Source organism: Durotheca rogersii (genome assembly GCF_024521655.1).
Source record: "Durotheca rogersii strain YMJ 92031201 chromosome Unknown GGS23scaffold_34, whole genome shotgun sequence".
NCBI classification, from domain to species: domain Eukaryota; kingdom Fungi; phylum Ascomycota; class Sordariomycetes; order Xylariales; family Xylariaceae; genus Durotheca; species Durotheca rogersii.
This window is the reverse complement of record NW_026251265.1, coordinates 190,025-208,509: the sequence shown is the minus strand read 5'-3', so window position 1 is coordinate 208,509 and position 18,485 is coordinate 190,025. Positions and strand designations below refer to the sequence as shown.

General features: G+C 54.8%; 6 protein-coding genes across 6 annotated transcripts; 2 read left to right on the top strand and 4 right to left on the bottom strand.

Moving 5' to 3' along the window:
• Window positions 1-244: 244 nt before the first annotated feature.
• GGS23DRAFT_600576 (uncharacterized protein) lies at window positions 245-1,417 on the bottom strand (the record flags this gene model as incomplete). Its single annotated transcript, XM_051519099.1, has 4 exons — window positions 245-448; window positions 550-733; window positions 837-888; window positions 955-1,417. 4 exons carry the CDS (start codon window positions 1,415-1,417, stop codon window positions 245-247), a joined length of 903 nt encoding a protein of 300 aa, XP_051367998.1.
• Window positions 1,418-3,589: 2,172 nt separating this feature from the next.
• Window positions 3,590-3,931, bottom strand: GGS23DRAFT_600575 (uncharacterized protein; the record flags this gene model as incomplete). The annotated part of the gene is made up of 1 exon (XM_051519098.1): window positions 3,590-3,931. The coding sequence occupies one exon, from the start codon at window positions 3,929-3,931 to the stop codon at window positions 3,590-3,592; it is 342 nt and encodes a 113-aa protein (XP_051367997.1).
• A 990-nt stretch (window positions 3,932-4,921) lies between these two features.
• GGS23DRAFT_586443 (uncharacterized protein) lies at window positions 4,922-9,353 on the bottom strand. Its single transcript, XM_051517437.1, has 3 exons — window positions 9,134-9,353; window positions 5,307-8,999; window positions 4,922-5,246 (listed from the first exon to the last, which is right to left on the bottom strand). Exons 2-3 carry the CDS (start codon window positions 8,645-8,647, stop codon window positions 5,240-5,242), a joined length of 3,348 nt encoding a protein of 1,115 aa, XP_051367996.1. The 5' UTR covers window positions 8,648-8,999; window positions 9,134-9,353; the 3' UTR covers window positions 4,922-5,239.
• A 565-nt stretch (window positions 9,354-9,918) lies between these two features.
• Window positions 9,919-12,330, bottom strand: GGS23DRAFT_327871 (uncharacterized protein). The gene is made up of 2 exons (XM_051512939.1): window positions 12,169-12,330; window positions 9,919-12,110 (listed from the first exon to the last, which is right to left on the bottom strand). The coding sequence occupies exons 1-2, from the start codon at window positions 12,226-12,228 to the stop codon at window positions 10,023-10,025; spliced, it is 2,148 nt and encodes a 715-aa protein (XP_051367995.1). The 5' UTR covers window positions 12,229-12,330; the 3' UTR covers window positions 9,919-10,022.
• A 2,097-nt stretch (window positions 12,331-14,427) lies between these two features.
• On the top strand, window positions 14,428-15,812 carry GGS23DRAFT_327832 (uncharacterized protein). The gene is made up of 2 exons (XM_051512937.1): window positions 14,428-14,933; window positions 15,030-15,812. Exons 1-2 carry the CDS (start codon window positions 14,739-14,741, stop codon window positions 15,435-15,437), a joined length of 603 nt encoding a protein of 200 aa, XP_051367994.1. The 5' UTR covers window positions 14,428-14,738; the 3' UTR covers window positions 15,438-15,812.
• A 365-nt stretch (window positions 15,813-16,177) lies between these two features.
• GGS23DRAFT_327843 (uncharacterized protein) lies at window positions 16,178-17,257 on the top strand. The gene is made up of 3 exons (XM_051512938.1): window positions 16,178-16,807; window positions 17,012-17,076; window positions 17,232-17,257. The coding sequence occupies exons 1-2, from the start codon at window positions 16,296-16,298 to the stop codon at window positions 17,022-17,024; spliced, it is 525 nt and encodes a 174-aa protein (XP_051367993.1). The 5' UTR covers window positions 16,178-16,295; the 3' UTR covers window positions 17,025-17,076; window positions 17,232-17,257.
• Window positions 17,258-18,485: the final 1,228 nt, after the last annotated feature.

Here is an 18,485-nt window from a genome sequence, read left to right as displayed (position 1 = left end):
GAAACGTTTATGAATATACAGCAATGTAGAGAGGTGGGAATCCGCGGCGAGCATTGGTTAATTAATCTCGGCCTCTACCAGAAAGTCTTGTAGATCGTGTGTTGGAACCGACCAAGCCGTATGTACAACTACCAACAGAAAGATTTCAACCCTATCTAGCATCGTGTTCAGTACGCTTCGAGATTTATGGAGGACCGTGGGCAAGTTGATCAGATGGGGATACGCGAGCGAAGGCGGAGCCAAGCTATTCGGCCTCAGCTGCGGCCTTCTTCTTCTTCTTTCCGCCGCTGCGAGAGGTAGCCACAGTCGGTATTTGAGACAGACTGATATACAGTCTGTCCCATTCATCCAAGTACTGTTTTGGTACATCGGAGCTGCTGTCCCCCTCGAAGCTATCGGGTTCCCATACAAATCCTTTCAGATACGGCTCGCTGAGTTCATCGTCGGCCTATATAATGGTTTAGCGTTTGCAACAACGAAGATATGATAATGTGATAGGCTGAGGGCACTCGCCCTGCTGGACAGATATACAAGATCGCTTATACATACCTTGTTCTTGTTCTTCTTATAGATGACCTCCAGGGCATCCTTGATAGTGACCCCAGCTTTATTCCGTGCCGTCACGACAATGCCTGTGCTGAAGTGGAGGTCGATGGATTTCACAAGCGGTGTTACTAAGGGCTTCGATAGTATGTCCTTATCATCTACATGCGAAGTGGAGGTGTTGATCTTCCTATAGTCAGTCAGATGTTAGCCTGGGTGGATGTCAACGGTCGAGCTAGAGTAACTCGCAACATAGAGATAGAGACTCAAATGAGACGTGTAAATTCACTTACCACCCTGTGCCCTGTGTCTCTATTGCCACTTGTATCCTCGTCTTCTTCTGTTCTGTTATGGTACCCATGTTTAGCTGAAGTCCCTAAGATATTCAACAAACTAAACGAGATAACTCACTCAACTCTTGCATGTTCGGTAGTGTGGGTGTACTTGAGCTGGTTCGTCGATGAGCGACCTTCTCCTTCAAAGGCTTCTTTTCTTTAGAAGCCTTCTTCTCCTTGGGAGGAGAAGTAGAAAGGCCCTGAACGGCCGAGTCTACCTTGGTAAGGGGTTCTCCCGTCTCCTCAGTCGGAGAGAGGCCCTGAACGGCCGAGTCTACTCTGGTGAGGGGCTCCCCCGTCTCCTTAGCCGGAGAGATAGAGAGTCCCTGAACGGCCGAGTCGACTTTGGTAAGAGGCTCCCCCATCGGAGAGAGGCCCTGGACGGCCGAGTCTACTCTCGTAAGGGGCTCCCCCGTCTCCTTCGTTGCAGAGTCCGAGACATCTGCGATGCCAGAGTCTACTCTATCGACTCGTTCTATTTTAGTAGAGATCGTGAGGCCAGCGATGCCCGAGTCCACTCTGTTAACGGTATTCGCCATGATGAATTGGCGGGTGGGGGGATGAATTCGAGAGGGTGACGGCCTAGCTACTGCCAGCCGACATATACGTTAGCGAGTCCTGTCTTTACATGAACACTGGTACCGATGTTCACGCCCTAAACTACGATGGGATAGGAAAGTGATACCTTAAACAGCTAGGAGAGATATAATGATAATAACGGATGATTTTTGACCTGTGTATGCAGGAACGGCGAGACCGGTAAAGCCAAACGTCGGGAAGACAGAGAAGAGGGGAAGAGGAGAGGCAAGACGAGGAGGGGGCGTAACGGGCAATATGAAGGGGCGGTAAAAAGGGGCCAGCCGGAAGAAGAGGGAGAGGGGAGGGGTTCTGGTTTACTGTACCGACCTACCACGTACAGGGAGGTATCATGGATCGGCGACCAGCTGATGCAGTCGCTTCTATCAGGTTTCGTAATGATTAGGTGGGGTAGAGCTATAGTAAGACGTCGTCGACCGTAGATGGTGTGCTCATCGTGTGACTCTTGAGGATGTGGTTCGCTGAGCTCCGCCAGAGCTGTAACATCGTACGTGCTTGAAGTAGCATAGCGCTGAATAGCTTCAGAAACCTGGGGTAAATCCGGGGCGGCGAGCATAATCTCCACCAGTTCCGTCTATGCTCGTGCATAGCCTAGGCCGGAAGTGCTTCCTTCGTCCCCACCCCCCCCTCCTCGAGAGTGGGAGAGAGGTGTGATGATCTCGCTAGAAATGGCCTGGTCGAGTAGGCTTCGTCGAAGTCGGGCATGTTACGTATGAGCAGCCGTACGATGGTTGCAGATACCCAACTATATAGGTATAAGCCGGTATGCAATCTGGTAGCACGACTTCTTGGAAATATCGACGGCAGGCGGGGGAGGGGGTATCTCTGGTTGTCATAAAGCCAGTGTGGTTCCCGACGTCGTCGGGGGAAGAGGGTCTCGTCTCCAATGTGCAACACGAGTCATTAATTTACCATCCTCCTCCAACGCACCCCCGGGCTGTCCACCGTACATACCTGTGGCCTCTCGCACTGCAACACACAAGCCATCATGGCCCGTGGATATCCAGAGAGGGAGACATCCTGAGTCGTTGAACACGAGCTCCGCTTCATCCAGAGTAGAGCTAACCTAGCTTGGGCGGCCGAATAGTTGGGCCCAACTTGGCACGAAATCGTTAACGATTATTTACCGTCGATCCGATCGATCTTGTCTCAGCGGTCTCCCCGAGACGCGACAGAGCCAAGGATCAGTACCCCGCTGCTCGACTGGCCGGCCGGGAGAGCAGCCAGTCAGGTCAGGAGAACACGCCACTATTTCCACACCACCCTTGCTGCTACGCTCCCCATCCAGCACGCAGGTAGCCATCAGGAATGGCCGCAGGGGGTGAGATCGTGTGGCCGGGCACGTGCCGCATTCTGGTTCGTGCGGGCCTCGCAATGCAACGCGGATGGCGGCATCGTGGTGTGTTTTTCGCTTCTGTTGACAAACGCGCAGCAGCTCCCGGAATACCGTCACAGCCCGGCGGCATAGCCCACAGCGACGATGTGACGACTGCAACGGCGAGGACCGTCGGTGAGAACGAGCACAAGGGCAGCCGGAATCCCCTCTCCTCGATCTTGCGGGAATGCCCGTCTAGGAGAATGCGGCTTCGAGTTCAGTCTTGGGTTTTGAGGAGGATGACAGGGTTGCGTAATCGTTCAATTGAGACGGGTTTAGCCCTCCGAATTCGCATCGCCCCCTGGATACCGACTCCGGAGAGTCACCCCAACTAAATGATCTTCACCCAGACCCCTAATTGACTTCGGATCGACAACCGCAACAAGCTACGCCGAATTGGAAATTCTACTCATTTTCCGACGATTAACGGACCCCCCAAAATATGAAAATTTCACGACTTTTTGCGATTTCGAGAAATCTCTTGAAATGGGTTTCTACAGGATCTGAGCATCATTTACACGACCATAGTTCAATACGTGTCGACCATTCTGTCTATCACAACGCGATGATAGATGGATAGCGAAATTCGGGTAGAGTATAAGTAAAGAATGCCAAGGTACCGTGATTACGGCCTCGTCAACGTACATCGTCTCCTCTGTCTACTACAAGGTCAGTAGACGGAAATGCTCGCACCCCCTGCAACATTTCTTCTTCCTCATAATCAACATCTTTTCAATTCTCATTTCCGCTTCTCTTGTCCACCACCACCACCACCACCACCAGCCATCCCCCTAACAGTGGTATCCAGTTTGTCCGTGACGTTCCTCCCCGCGTTTCCGACGTCCTCGGTTACAGATCTGGTAACCTTTCCGGCACCGTCCGCCGTCTCTCGGAGAGCGTTCCCGGCACCTTCGCTTGTTTTATTGACGCCGCTGTGTAGACCGCCGAGCATGCCGCCCCGGCCTTCCGCCTCGTTGTCGCCCGTGAGAATACTATCGGCACCCTTGGCAGCGCCACCGAAGAAGCCGCCGCCACCCCCCTGGTTCCGAGTCGAGCTCTTGCTTTCGCTGTGTTGCTCCATATCCGTTTTTTCGTGTGTTCGACCGTCGGTGTAGGCGAGATCTTGGTGCACTCTGGTTGACAACCCGGGTATGAACATACATCGGATGAAATTCAGGATCAAACCTGGTCCTAGTTGTGACTTTTTAAACTCGTCCGAACACCTCTCAGCAGGAAGCACATGTTAGGGTCTGGTGCTCTATGACACGTTCCGATTTTTACGATGGCCGACCATGAGATCATTACTAACGAGATGCGGAGAGAGTTTCGGTTAGGAGGCATAGGATGACACATTTTGGGCCAGCGATACCATCATCGATCGTAAAATAATGCTAGAACATGTCGTGGGTATGCTAGGCACGCGTAGAGAGGACGACGTCGCAAAGTACTAGAGATCTTCACGAGTCGTGTCGCTTTGTAGATGGACACTCTAGGTAGGTTCGTCCGAGTCAACAACACCTCGGCGTCAAATGGGATTGCATTTCACAGGTTAGTCTGATCACCTTGACGAGCTGGCATATGCGAATGCAGCTGAAGGGCGTCATGGCCATTCCTTTTTGTAGTCCTCGGGACGTGATTCTTTGAGCCATCTCAGAAAACATACTAAAATTACTATATGTATTCTGTGTTCAGTAGTGTTGCTCCTGATCCCCCCCCCTTTTTCCGGGATTGAAGAGTAAGATTGGTAGAAACAAAATCATCCGGCGCAATTGGACCACATTGGAAATCAACCGCCATCGTACAGAGTCAAGATATTATTAGTCACACGGTATCCCACGAATCCCCGCTCCGGCCTCATTTCTTCTTCCCGGTGAGAGGGGCCAGGATGGAGCCCAAGCCGAGGCTGTCGAGGACCCTCGTGAGGCCCAGCCCTCCTAGCAGGTTGTTGACGAGGCCGCCGAGGCCGAGCCCGTTGAGGAGCTTCCCGACGAGGCCGAGGACGCCGCTGAGCAGGAGCCCGACGGCGGCGAGGATCTGGAAGAGGGGCTCAGACAGGAGGCCCCAGAGGGGGTTGATGCCCTTCTTGGCGCGGGGCAGGTTCTCGAGCTTGCGCTTGGCGCCCTCGATCGTCTCCGTCACCGTGCCCGTGAGCTCCTTGAGCAGCTCCGCGAGCCGGTACTCCTCCGGCGTCGCCTCGCGCGCCGCCGTCTTGTGTTTGGCGTTCGCCGAGATGCGCCCGTCCGGGTCGAGCCCGCGGATCACCCCGTTGGCCTCCGTCAGGATCTTGCCGCCCTCCTCGATCAGCGGCCGCACTTGCTTGACCAGCTCCTCCTCGTCCCGCTCCTCTTCCGGCTTGCGCTCTTCTGCGTCGATTCTCTGCGGCGCGGGGTTAAACGGTTAGCTTAGACTGATTCTGTGACGGGAATCGGATACTCACATCAACGATCATTCTGCAGATAGGCTTGATCTTGTCGAGAGATAGGTCGATGCAAGCGGCGATCTGGCCAGCAATCTTTCGATCCTGTTCCAACTGGAGTCGTGCTTCCCTCTCCTCCTCGGTCTCGGTCTCAGGCTCCGGCTCCGGCTCCGGCTCCGGTTCGGGCTCTTCAGGAATTTCGACGAGCAGCGAGCAATGGCCCAAGACGTTCCCTTTGCCGTCGACGACGTCACCGTCATCGTCGATCTTTTTACCCGCGCACTGGCTCAGAACGCCAGAGGTGAGCTTACCCATGAGGTCGCCGTTCTCGTCGACCACATTGCCCTCACGGTTGACCCTCCGGCCGGACATGGGGTTGACGTCCTTTGGAACTGGCTCTTCCTCCCAGCGCTCCGCGTGTCCGAGAACATTGCCGTTCTTGTCGCATATGTCGCCGTCGTCGTCCACCGCGCGGCCGAAGAGAACTTTGGGGTCGCCGGCGACAAGCCGCCCGACAACATCGCCGCCAGGCGTCACTACTTTGCCTTCTTTGGTGACCGTGCAGCCCGGAAGCTCCGTGAAGGGCCCTTCCTTCATGCCCTCCCTCTCAGCTTCGGGAATGAGCTCACATTTACCGATAATGTCGCCTCCTTCGTTGCGGATAAACCCATTTTTGTCGCACATCTTGCCGATTAGTCGCTTAATATCGCCCTCGATTACGCGGCCGTAGATGTCGCCCTGCCTGTCGACGGCGTTGCCGGCCTTGTTGATACGCTTGCCGGCGAGCGCCGACATGTCGACCTCGGGTTCGGGTTCAAGCTCTTCTTCTTCCCAGCGCTCCGCGCGGCCCAGCTGGTTACCCGCCTTGTCGATGATATCCCCGTCAGCGTCCACGGGCTTTCCCTTCAGCTTCTTGGGGTCGCCTTCGACCACTATGCCCACTTGCTCCCCACCTGACATAACTTTGCCCTGATCGCCGACAACAGCGTCGGGGAAGTCTTCGAATGGCGCGGGTTCTTTGGCATCCACCCGTTCGCCCTCGGGGATGGGCTCGGCTTGGCCAATGACATGGCCAGCGTCACTAAAGATCTTGCCCTGGTCGCCGACCTTCTTGCCAACAAGATGCTTGACGATGCCTTCGACGACATGGCCCCAAACTTGACCCTTGTCATCCACGACGTTGCCCAACTTGTTGACCTTCTTATCGCGGAGCACCGTGTAATCGATGGGTTCCTCCTCTGACACAATGGGCTCCTCGGCCTCGGCGCGCTCTGCACGACCGATGACGTTCCCGTTCTTATCGAGGATGTCGCCCTCAGCGTCGACTTTCTTGCCGATTAGATCCTGGAAATTGTCGCCGACGACGACTCCAACCTGGCGCCCGTCGTAGATAACCTTCCCGGCTTTGTCGACGGTGGCATCAGGGAAATCCTCGAAAGGCGACGCCACGTTCTCGATGACTTCGGGGAGAACTTCGACCTCTCCAATGATGTTCCCCTGGTTATCCCAGACCTTGCCGTTCTTGTCGGGCATTTTCCCGGCGAGCTTCTTGATATCTCCGCTCTTTACTCTCCCAATCGGGTTGCCCTTGTCGTCAACAACGTTACCACCCTTGTTTATCCTCTTACCCTGGAGGATGGCGATGTCAGGCAGCTGGGCTTGGCCCTCGACTTGCTGCCTCGCCGCTTCGAGGGCATCTAGTCGTTCCACTGCCCCCGGAACCTCGTCCTTAATTCGCTCAACGATCGTACCCTCGGGGATAAGATCGACCTTACCAAGGGCCGTACCATTATCTCCCATCAAGTTGCCTTTCTCATCAATTCCCTTGATATCCTTACCAACCAAATGCTCATAGCCCTGCCCCTCGGCTAATTTTCCTAGGATCTTCCCCTTCTGATCTGTGACCTGGCCATCCTTGTCGACATTGAAAGGGCCCTCGAACATGGCGATGACCTTTTCGGCCGCGGATGGTGCAAAGGAGGGGATTTGGATTTGGGCAGCCCCTTGGGCTCTTTGCTCCAGAGCATTGAGACGACTGGCCGCTTCGGGGATTTCTTGCTTTATACGTTCGGCGATTGAACCCTCTGGAGCGATGTCGACTTTTCCGATGATTGCATCGCCGGCGCCTCGAAGATTTCCCTCGCCGTCGATCCCCGTGACCTCCTTGCCGACCAAGTCCTGAATATCTGAACCCGCTGCCAGCCTCCCTATCACCCTCCCGTTCTGGTCTGTGACCTTGCCGCCATCCGCAACCGTAAACGGTCCTTCGAACAAGGCGACAACCTTATTCGCCACGGAAGGCGATAGCGGTGGTATTTCTACAGGGCCGGGTCCTTGTTTTGTGAGGTCGTCGGCTTTGGACACTAGGTCGGATTTTGAGCGAACCTTAGATCCTATGTCTAGGTCGTCTTCCGCTCTACTACCCTCTATTCGAGTAGAGTGTCCGTCGGGAGCGGCTTCTCGAGCGCTCCGAATAGCGCCCTCCACCGTCTTACCTGGGGCCTCGGCAGCACGTTCGGTATCTGGAACGTTGGTTCCCGCCGCCTCTGTTATAGGCTGTTCGGCGTCCCCAAGAGCTTCGGTTGCTCCTACGGGGGCGTCCCCAGCCGTCCCTGCTGCACCTCGGGCTGCATTGCTAGAGGCAGCAGCAGTATCCTTGGCCGCGTCCGACTCTCCGGCGACATCCTGGATTCCTTCGCTGACATCGCCTACAGCTCCTGTTACATGCTTGCCGGTCTGGCCTAGACTGCTGGCGGCACCGCCAAGGGCCGACTTTGCGGTTCCAGCGACTCCAGACAACAGTCCGCCTTCGTCGCCCCCTTCAGCGGACCCCTCTTGTTTGCCGGCTTGATCAGGCTGTGTACCTATATCCCTCCCAGACTTGATAGTGTAGTTGAAATCGGAGGCAACGCCTTCCAAAGGTTCGGCCTTGCCGACCACGCCACCGTCCTCGTCTAATATGTCTCCTTCCTGCGTAACGACGAAGTTTGTGAACTTGGTGGCGTCCCCTTCCACGACCTTGCCGATAGCGTCACCGTCATCGTCGATAACCTGGCCTTCCTCGTTAATGCGACCGGCTGCCGGTACCATTTCGCCCTCACCATCGTTCGCGTTTGACCCGGTCGATTGAGCCGGTATAGACCGCGGGACCGAAGCTGGCGAGGGTGATTCCCGGGCAGGAATATTTTCCGGGGCGACTTCTAGGGGACTTCCTAGGCCGCGAGCTGTTCCGCCGACTCTCGACATAGCCGCAGGATGAACGAATGCTGCTACTGGGTTTGCGTCTGTAACGATATATTGGATTGTTGTTGTCACTATTCTCAGGCTCTGTTGTGCTTGGGGTGAAAGTTGACTGTTACTAGGTATATTCTCGGGTGACATTCATACGATTTGAAGCGTCAGGGCCTATAGAACAGGAAGGCTCCGGTCTTTTTATGAGTGGAAGACTACGACACAGCATCTTAAAAGATGTGAAGCCTCGAGAATTAACATCTACGTCATTGCTTTAGAAGAGAGATGGCCACCTCGTCCACCAGCTGTACCGATACACGACGGGACGCGCTCTCGAGATCTTGACTGCTGAAAGGCCATTCGATAGATTGCGGCCGACGTCACGATATCAGAACGATAGCCGAGCTTTAACGTCATCAGTAGGGGACACCCAACTAATGACGACGGTATAACTTGTGACGGAGTCAGCCACAAACGATGTTATCATCTCTACTCCTATGCGGTAGGTCGCACACATAGAGAGGCGTTTCGCAAGCAAGGACATGGTCCTGAGCCGGTCTGTGGCTTGCGGGTTGTCTGCACTGCCTAGGTGAAGGGTTGCTGAGGGTCGCGCGGAACTAATAGCCCCCATTGTAGGGGCCCTAATACATAGATGCTGGAAGACGATTTACGATAGATTTGCTAGGTATTGGTCTGTAAAGCAGGATTCTTCCCCGGCCTTCTGACGACAGGTTCCCAGACATCCTGGACGCACCCCTGGGCGTGCCGTTCGGAGATCTCGATGGTAACAAGATACGAACTACGGTAAGCCGACAGGTAGTACATATCAATATACACCAAACAACATACGGTTGGCCACACTTCGAGGAGCTGTTCCAAGGGTGAAGAAGATCGGCGGGCATATCTTGGTAGGTTTGTTGCCACCTGGTCGGTGGCTATGCTGCCTGCTCTAACATGAGGTTTAGTGCCCCGGATTCACAAGGTACTTTAGGTACGCAAAAAGGAGACAGCTCGCACGACGATGTTTATGTTCTATATGTTCTATATCGATCGCAGTTCGCTCCTCGGGCCACGCCCTTGCATGGTATAGTTACATGTACATGGGAGCGTCACACCTCTTGATAGCTACTTCTTTGCACTGAGATGTGATTCTCGCAGGCTCATCTTACGTAGTACTGCGGATAATATCGTGTAGCCTTGAAAGTACGAATACTTGAACGTAGTCTTTAGCGGCGTAGGCACATTGAGATAGCTGGTGTACCGCCAGAGAACAATGAGGCCGTTGGGGTTCAGAAGCCTGCCCGGCCATCCGTCCATGGCTGATGTGGGCTCTGTGGTACTGGCTGCTCACCCTTGCGGACGCCTCATGGGGGTAACTGACTCCGAACAATTGAAAGTCTTCTTCATGCTAACTTTGCCGGAAAAACATATATTTGCGTATTTAACTGTGCGGTATCCTGTATGCATAACTCCACTGCTCCACCCTAGGCTCACGCAACCTCCAGGTACCATAGCCTCCCAATAGCTACTGCTCCGATTGCTGACGCCCGAACGTTGTAGGAATACGAATTATCAGTTGAATGCCATCTGTCGTGGATTTTACATCCAGAAAGATGTCCGAGGGGCTCCCGCCACTGTGCGCGTTCACATTCAGCGCGGGTTTCGTCCGAGATATATCCTCAGCCTGTGTTTGGTTCGTTTTGGACTGGCCCTCGAAAGGAGGCAAGTAACTGCTTCCCTTGGACTTATCGTTGAAGTGGCCGATAATATTGCCGCTTGCATCGAGGATATTTCCATGGTGATCGACCGCCAAACCTCCAAGGACACTTTCGGTTCCATTAGGCGAGTGCGACTGCGCTGTGAAGTTCTCTGAGACATATCCGATGAGTTCTCCACCGTCACCGTAGACTTTCCCGTCCTCGGCGATCTTCTTCCCAACCATAGTCGGCAGGTCACCTGAAGCATGGCCAAGAACGTTCCCAGACGCATCTATAATATTCCCCACATCATCGACCGTATTGCCGCCAAGGCCCCGGGCGAGGTGGGAGAGATTATGAGGCACATCCATAGCGAGAGGTGTGATTATCGGGACCTTAGGAATAGGCGAGACGTTGGTAGACGCAGAATGCACCGAGGGATCTAATATCTCCTCTGGGGGGTCTTGTGATACGTCTCCCGGAAGATTGGCTAGATCTTCTGTACTTGGCAGGTCCTCTGTCCCTGGTAGGTCGTTGGCACCACCAAGGCTAGCCGTAATGTTGCTTGTATCGGGCTTAATGGGATCGGGGGGGCTGTCCACTATCTTTTCGGGGCGCGGGAGTGGAAACTCGATTCTTCGTTCGATATGTGTGGGGTTGCCCAAGTTATTCAAGGTTCGTGAACCGTCGGCTTGAGCACCTGACCTCGTGTTCGCAGCTGTCTGTTGGATGCCGGATGGTAAGCCTCGGGCCGATCGATGTGCCTCCCTGTTTCGATCAAGACCGCTGACTTTTGCCTCGTCTGGAATACTGGCCGTATCAGGCCTGGTTATTACGCTAGCCGGTGCAAGGCCGAGGTTCCGATCTCCCGAATCACCCGCCACCCGTCCGGCCTTCCTGGGACCGACAGGTTCAGGGGAGCTTGGCCGTTTATCGCCTTCGGTTCCTAACGGGTCTTTTTTCGAATTTGTAGCGCCGCCGCTTGCATCCGTAGTGTTACGTGATGCCGTTCCTGCCACTACCGATGCGGAAGTGCTCATTTCCGGATTTCCTTGCTCGCCGAAGTATTCTGCAATGTTGTGTGAAGAGCTCGCATTGTCGGCGGGGTTCAATGGTCTGGCCGGGTTGATATTGGCAGTGTGGGAGACTTCCTGGAGCTTCCCGTCAATACTTGCAGCCGTATTTCTTCTCTGATCTGGCATTTTTTCTCTTAGAGGGGAGTGTTCCCGCCCTGAACCAGTAGCCATGTAACTGGCGTCTCGTTCTGGACTACTTGGGATCCCATCATAGGAACCAGGCCTCGCGCCCACAGTAGCTTCCGACGCGCCTCTCGAAAGGATGCTAGGGACATGTGTGCTTTGGCTGATCGTATCGGTTGGGGTGAGGACGTCGTTATCGATCGAGCCAACTGGAGGGTTGCCCGCGGCAGCGGAGCTCGTATAATCATCAACCCTATCTGAGGGGATGTTTGTACTAGTGAGGGGAGCTAAGATGGCCGATTTGCTTATATCATCGGCGGTAGGTCTGGTAGCTGGTCTCGTTGACGGAGACGTAGCGCCGGTTTGCTTTGCGGATTCCCCAGGGGTGAAGCCCGTCGTCTCGGACTGGTGGTGCGAGGTTGTTGGGGTAGTTGGCCCCTGCTTTTTTCCAGAAGTCGGCGTCTTGGTTTTGCTCGAGGGCTTGAACAATTTTCTTGGGGGAGTTTGTGGATTCATCCGGTCGGCCATGGCTTTGACAAAGGATCGCATATGACTGGCGTAGAGGATGAAGATGACAAGCAGTGTCACCCAAATTATGCTGCAGATGAAGATGGGGAGAGACAGAACGGACACTTTCCACGGCGGTATATCGAGGAAAGCATTCACCGACTGACTGTGAACCGAAACGACCAAAGCAGAGTGATGATGGCGCCCATCCTAAAGAAGGAGTAAGCGACAGTAGAGCCCAGGTCCCAACCCGTCACCACTGATGTACCCTTTCTGGCTGCTCGATTTTAGCAAGAGGCGTCGTCGTACCACGCTTTACTTGCGTCATAGGATGGCGATCCTAGAAGCTGTGACCCTAGAACCTGTGACGGGTGGTGGTGGAGGGTATACTCCAGCAAATCAAGGACCCGACAGCTCGCTCCTTATGGACGTATGTACTGTAGGCATAGGTGGACAAGAGCTCAAGCAGGATAACCCGGCACCTGTTGGCTTGCCCGGTTGGCCAACTTCCCAAGTGGTAGTACAGACAGGGCGCTTCAGGCCTCCTGGGCTTCGCGATGCAACGTGTACGTACGGATGGCAGTGCCATTGTCTTGGCGCTTGCTGCTGTATCGTAGCATTGCTTTTACGCAGCCTCAAGGCGTGGCATCTCTCTCAGATCTGATGTCATCGATCTAGCCGTCGAACGAACAACTCTGGTCCCAGGGCTGACCCCTGAGATGAGAACCGAGCGGAAAGGCCCTCGGAAGAGGTCAGGGAGATAGAGACTGGCTGTCGCTAGAGGCCCCCGAACCAGGCTCTGGACCTGCATTAGATAGGTATAGGCAATGCTTACCCTATCGAATCTTGGGACTTAGGCATGTCGGGCTACGACCAGCATCGGGCAGGGCCCATACGACGTCGGGCTAAAACCGTGCGTCGTCGAGGGCGCGAGGTCGAGTCTCGACTGAGGACCGAAGAAAGCATTGACGGATGAGAAGAGGGAAACGAGGATGTTTCTACTTGGCTTAGCGTTCATTTCAGCGGTGGCTTCTTAGGTGGGTTGTGTGGCTGGTGGACAGGTACCTATCAAAGGCATAAGGCGCCTAAGTCGGTACGAATATAGGGCCTGATAGATGACTGGTGGGCACCTAAGGTACCTATAATTACTGCCTGTTTAACTGATTCTTTCTTCCAATACCTGTCCTCATCGCAGTGCCACCAGCCACACTACACTAAGTACACTACAACTACACGACTTGCCCAGCATCCCGACTCAATACTAGAACACCGAACGCTACCGACCTAAATGCAAGCCCACGCCGTCTATATTAAACGGGGGTGTGACCCCATCACAATTTCCAACACGCCCGTCGCCACAGCAAAACCCACAACACGTCTGGGAGTGCCGGCAACCTTCACCCACGCGGCCGGGTGGTTCGGGCTCACAGCCCATCTTCCCTGTTGACGGGGGATGCCGTTAGCAGTTGCTGTCTCATCACGCTAACTGTCGCTTTGTTATAGAAGTCAGTTCGATGGGCACACAGAGAAAACAGTCTGCACGGCTTCTCCCTAGGTCTCTCGACACGCGGCGATGAAGGTGGGCTAGAGGAGGGGTTGCAGATGGACGATTCAGAACGTACAAGAGAGCCAGAGTCAGGTCGCCGTGGATTCGGGCCTTGAGCTGCACTTCTACCTCGAGGTTGAGATCTAATCGCAACCTCAACGGATTCTTCGAGCCCTCTTTCTTCTGCGGCTGCTGCACCTGTTGCTGTTGCGCCTGGATCTGTGCCTGGATCTGCTGTTGTGACTGATACTGCGGCGGCGGCTGGCGCTGCCGCCGAGGTGCCATCTGCTTCTGATAGCCGTTCTCCTCGTCCTCGTCCACCCATGAGGGCTGATTGCGGCGGCGGCGGCGTGACCGGCTGGGCTTCTCGGATTCTGCCCGCGTCTGTTCGCGTTGGCGGTCTCGAGGCTGTTCTGCTCTGGCAGTTTCGGGCTCGTCCCGCTGTTTACCATTCTTCACACCTCTATCGTCGCCGCCGTCGTCGTCCTGAGCGGGCTGCGGCTGGTTTTGGCTCTGTTGCTCTCCGCCGTCATGCTCGTCTCTTTGCAGTGCTTCGTCCCGGGTATCGCTCGGGCCGTCGCCGCCCTGCCCTTCTCCCGGTTCGGCCTGCGGCGATGCTCGCCCCTGTTCGGGAGGCTGTTGGTTGGTCGGGTCGTCATTAGACGACATAGTGTGCTAGAGTGATGATAGGGAACTTCCGTGAGGATGCGGGAGCTCTATAAACGGCCGAACAGTATTCTGTGTTCTGTGGCGGTCTCCCTTGTTTTATTTCCCCTAACCAACACGAGATCTCAAGTTTGCCTACGGACAAGCCTCCAGCACCCCTGACGCAATACCAACGCGACGCACCTGGATCGTACCCCAACTTTGCTTACCTTGATCTGCGTCTGCAGCCATCAGCATCAGAGCCCTGGTCCGCCTGTCTACATCCAATCAGTTGCCCTCTACGGCGAGGTTGTGCAAAGCCGCCTTGATTCTCTATGGTCAGGCAACCAACCCATCAAGTCCGTTCGATATGAAGTCATCTTCTACGCTGGACGGTCTACGTCCGTGGTCGATCAGTTGCTTATCTCGAATGGAGGGGCGTGTCTTTATGTAGCGCATGTCCGATATCATTGTCTCCCGTATCTGCTCGACCTGCTCTGTCATGAACTTGATTTACCATTCCCGACTGCCAAATCCCGGGACTTGTTACGCAACATTGTCAGGCCTTTTCCCCGCTTCGGCTGGAACACGAGAGAACTTGCAGTTCCTTCGATTCTTCCGTACTGTGTCTTCTAGGAGTACTATACATGGCTCTCGCTACCTTAGGGCTACTCACCGTCGGCGCTATACCAACAGTTATCGGCGTAGCGGAAGCGATTGACGCGCAGAAGAAGCAAAACCAACAGGCAAAGGACAGAATTAAGTTTAAGTTGACGGCGAAATTTTCGCATAACGGCGTGTCGCCGCCGAGAGATGCCCTGGTGGTGTTCAAGGATAAGAAGGTATGTCGGGCTCTACCCGTCCTCTCTGCGTGTAGATGGACTAGGACCCCTCTCCTGAAGCAGCAAATCCCAAGACCACGCTCACGTTCCCGATAGCTTTACTTAAGCCATCCGGATCAGCCGGTAGAAGGATACCCTTTCAACGGCTTCTATTTCGCCTACCCCGGCCCAGAGCAGCACCAGGGGCTGGTGGCGCCCATAGCGGATGATCCGCCGATGCTCAATTGGATTTATGTCGATAAGGACACGGGATTACTGCGTCATGGCTCGAGGTCGGAGACCACTGAGCATATTATTGGACCCTGGAGCTGGACCGAAGATGAGGAGTGGCTCATCCTCCAGGGGACACAGCGCTTCATCGCCGTCGAGAACGATGACGGGAAATGGACGGTTCATTACGACAGAAATGGGAATCTAGACGAGATACTGGACTGCGATATGGTGGATATCGAATTACATCGCGAGCTTCAGCTCGGCGTGTCCAGTCGATATACCAGAGACTAGAAGACACAACAAACAGACGGTCAGATCCCGACTTGGAGTGGAGGGGGAGCAAGGGAGGGAATGAATAACCCGCATTACATGTAGATGCAGTCAAACAAGATGTACCTCATCGAGATCTGAGGTTCAGGCGAAGGGTACTGGGAAGAAAACTTGCTTTTCGGCGCAGAGAAATCGCAGAAACGACTCGTAAATATTTCCTGGTGACACCCAGGAACTCCGACCACACACCCTCCTCTCCTCCTCGGGGTAACGTGAACCCCTGCTGGATTGGCTCGCAAGTCAGGAGGGGTATGCGATTCTACGTCAGCCCTTCAGCCACTCGCACACTCCCGAGACACGAACGGTTGGTGGCCAGGCAAAGTGATGCAGTAGGCGGCGTCGATGCGCTTTCGAGCGACAGACGCAAGGCGAAATCTGGATGACGAGAAAAATCAAGATTCGCTGTAGGAGCATAAGGGTCAGCAGGAGACAGCGTCCTCGAACTGTAGCCGTGGGTGACGTGTTCCACGCCCCCCTTGAAAACGGTGCTCTCGGGCACAGCCAGCCTCCCGCTTCGTCGTGTGCCATACCAACCAAGCCAGGGTCAACTCAGCATGCAGACAGGTGCGGCGCCCTTCTATGAGCGCACTCCTGGTAGAGGCTGTGGCATGGCTGGCTTATCAACGGGCGGCTCTCCCTTGCGTTACTTCTCCTTCTCGCTGTCTTATAAGCTTTCGCTAGTACTGTCTGTCTTTACCGTCGAGTGTGAGTCTCTCGTCCTCTATTTTCGAAGTACCACGTTACCATAGCGCAGGGACTCTACCGGAATTATCTCGAAATCCCCCTCACTAAGAGAATATCCACTTCTACAAGCCCAACATGTCATCCCCTACGCCATCGGGCTCCGCTTCCGGGTCGCGCGAAGGGCGCCGTCGCAACGAGGACCAGCCCCCGCAGCAGCCTCCCACCCCCGCAGCCCAGTCGGGATCCCAGGACCAGCCGTATTCCGACGCGTACGACGACGAGAGTGTGGAGGAGGTTGACGAGCCGGCGCCGCCGCCGCTGCCTCGCCCGCAAGCGCGCCGCCGGCGCCAGCGCCAGCAGACCCAGGCGCCCAGCCAGCAACGGAGCGGCGGCGGCGGCCCTCTCGGCGGCGTGGGCGGCGTGGGCGGCGCCGACCAACTGCTCCCCGTGAGCAACGTCGGCGAGACCGCCAACAATCTGACGAGCTCGGCTACGGGCACGCTCGGCAACGTTGCTGGCGGCGCGCTCAATAACCAGGGCGGCGGAGGGGGCAAATCAGACACGCTGCGTCTGAGGCTCGATCTCAACCTCGAGGTGGAAGTCACGCTGAAGGCGAGGATTCACGGTGATCTGACACTAGCTTTGCTGTAAGCAACCCCAACCTCCCACTAGCCACCACTCCCAACGTTTCTGCGCCCGTTTTACCCCCTCCCCTTTAGCCCGACACTTTGGCCACTTCCCCCCCTTTTCGGCGTGATCTCATATGTCGCAACCCGCTTTGGTTACCGGTTACATGCTTCCTTATCACCGCATACGTTTATGGATATTCCGACATTCTGATGCCTTTCAAGGGACGGCGCTTGAGCATGGCCGTAGGATATATGCGACGTTGTTGGCTAGAACACAGAGGCATCATGTATGTTCACAGCAATATGCCTTGTAGATTTCTATGCACCCACACCCATTACACCAATTCTCCCTTCTACAAACCACGTCCACCATACACAGTTTCGTTTCATACCCGCTTTATAACCACATCACGGTATTTCGGTGCCCGGCTGATATATCTAGGAACTCATGACAGAACGATGTAACGGCTCCTCTCGTGCCTCCGTTTCTCACCCCCTGCCCCTTATACTTCCTCGAGTCGCGTGGCAAGCGGGTAAAGCATCCCCTATTGAAGTTTGGGTAGCGAGTACGTGTGTAGATAGATACCAGCCAGCGATGGAAGGTATCGGCAGGATATCATATTCGCTATAGTGCCTTTTAATACACAGACCTTAAATTCATTCCTTGCTCCGCCACACGTAGCCGACCTCTTCATTTTGGACCGCCCTCGATCTAGTGCCCCTGGGGCAACAGGACTATTGCCGGATAGACGGTCTACTCCTTTCTATTACCAAACAATACGCACGGTAGAGAAGGCGTAAGTAATATAACACCATCTATGACACAATAATATTCCGTCCTCTGGTCTTACGACACATATCTAACTCGCAATCATACATGAATGCTAACATGGGATGGGTATGTATCCCTAAACCTCCTGTTCACAGCTGTAGGCTTATACACCTTCCTGCACAACACATAATTAAGACCAGGTGCATATATTAACGTGTCATTACGTCGTCCGCTAGTTATCACTGCTACTACCCACTGTTACAGCAGCCCTAAGGAGACTCTATTTCCTTGCTGTATTTCACGCTCAAGCGCGATACGCGCGGCAGCACCTAGGCGATAATCGCAACAACCGAAATACTGAAGCGCCCTGGAAGCCGCTTTGTTATTGGAGTGCCATTCTGCTCGCTTTCGGTCAACTGGTCTTATCTGTGACGAGAGTCGCGGTTCAACTCTTCCCTATGTCTTGCCGGCTACTGCATGCGATCGGAATGATTACCATACAAGTATGATTATGATTTCTTCCCGTTTGGAGTAATATCGAGGCTCTCGTCGAGTAGGCATCGGGCTGAACCGCCAGCCGAAACATACGAGGTGACACCACAATCACACTTCTCCTTCTCTCTCGACGATGCCGTCGCGACCTAGTTGGCGCGATCTGCCATCTTACCGAGCGCTACACGAGCCCTGTTTCGCTCGAGTGGCCTAACCGGCTAAATATCACCGGGTCTAGGCTGTCAGCCCTCCGCGGCAATTTTCTACCTGACTTTGCTCACACAAGATCCTGCCCAACGATAGGCTGAATCCTTGGAAGTTTAGCCATGACCCCGATACCTTGGGCGAGGTCAGCAGGCTCGCCAAGGCATGGGGGGTTTTCCAGCTCCTCGTGGAATGTTGATGACCTCCTGCCACGCGCTTATCGGGCCG

Bases quoted from the DNA above. Each gene is read 5' to 3' on its own strand.
- GGS23DRAFT_327832 (XM_051512937.1), top strand. From the start codon at position 14,739: ATGGCTCTCGCTACCTTAGGGCTACTCACCGTCGGCGCTATACCAACA. The intron at 14,934-15,029 runs GTATGTCGGGCT...CGTTCCCGATAG, and splicing joins TGGTGTTCAAGGATAAGAAG to CTTTACTTAAGCCATCCGGA.
- GGS23DRAFT_327871 (XM_051512939.1), bottom strand. From the start codon at position 12,228: ATGACGCAAGTAAAGCGTGGTACGACGACGCCTCTTGCTAAAATCGAG. The intron at 12,111-12,168 runs GTACATCAGTGG...CTCCTTCTTTAG, and splicing joins AAATCGAGCAGCCAGAAAGG to GATGGGCGCCATCATCACTC.
- GGS23DRAFT_586443 (XM_051517437.1), bottom strand. From the start codon at position 8,647: ATGTCACCCGAGAATATACCTAGTAACAGTCAACTTTCACCCCAAGCA.
- GGS23DRAFT_327843 (XM_051512938.1), top strand. From the start codon at position 16,296: ATGTCATCCCCTACGCCATCGGGCTCCGCTTCCGGGTCGCGCGAAGGG.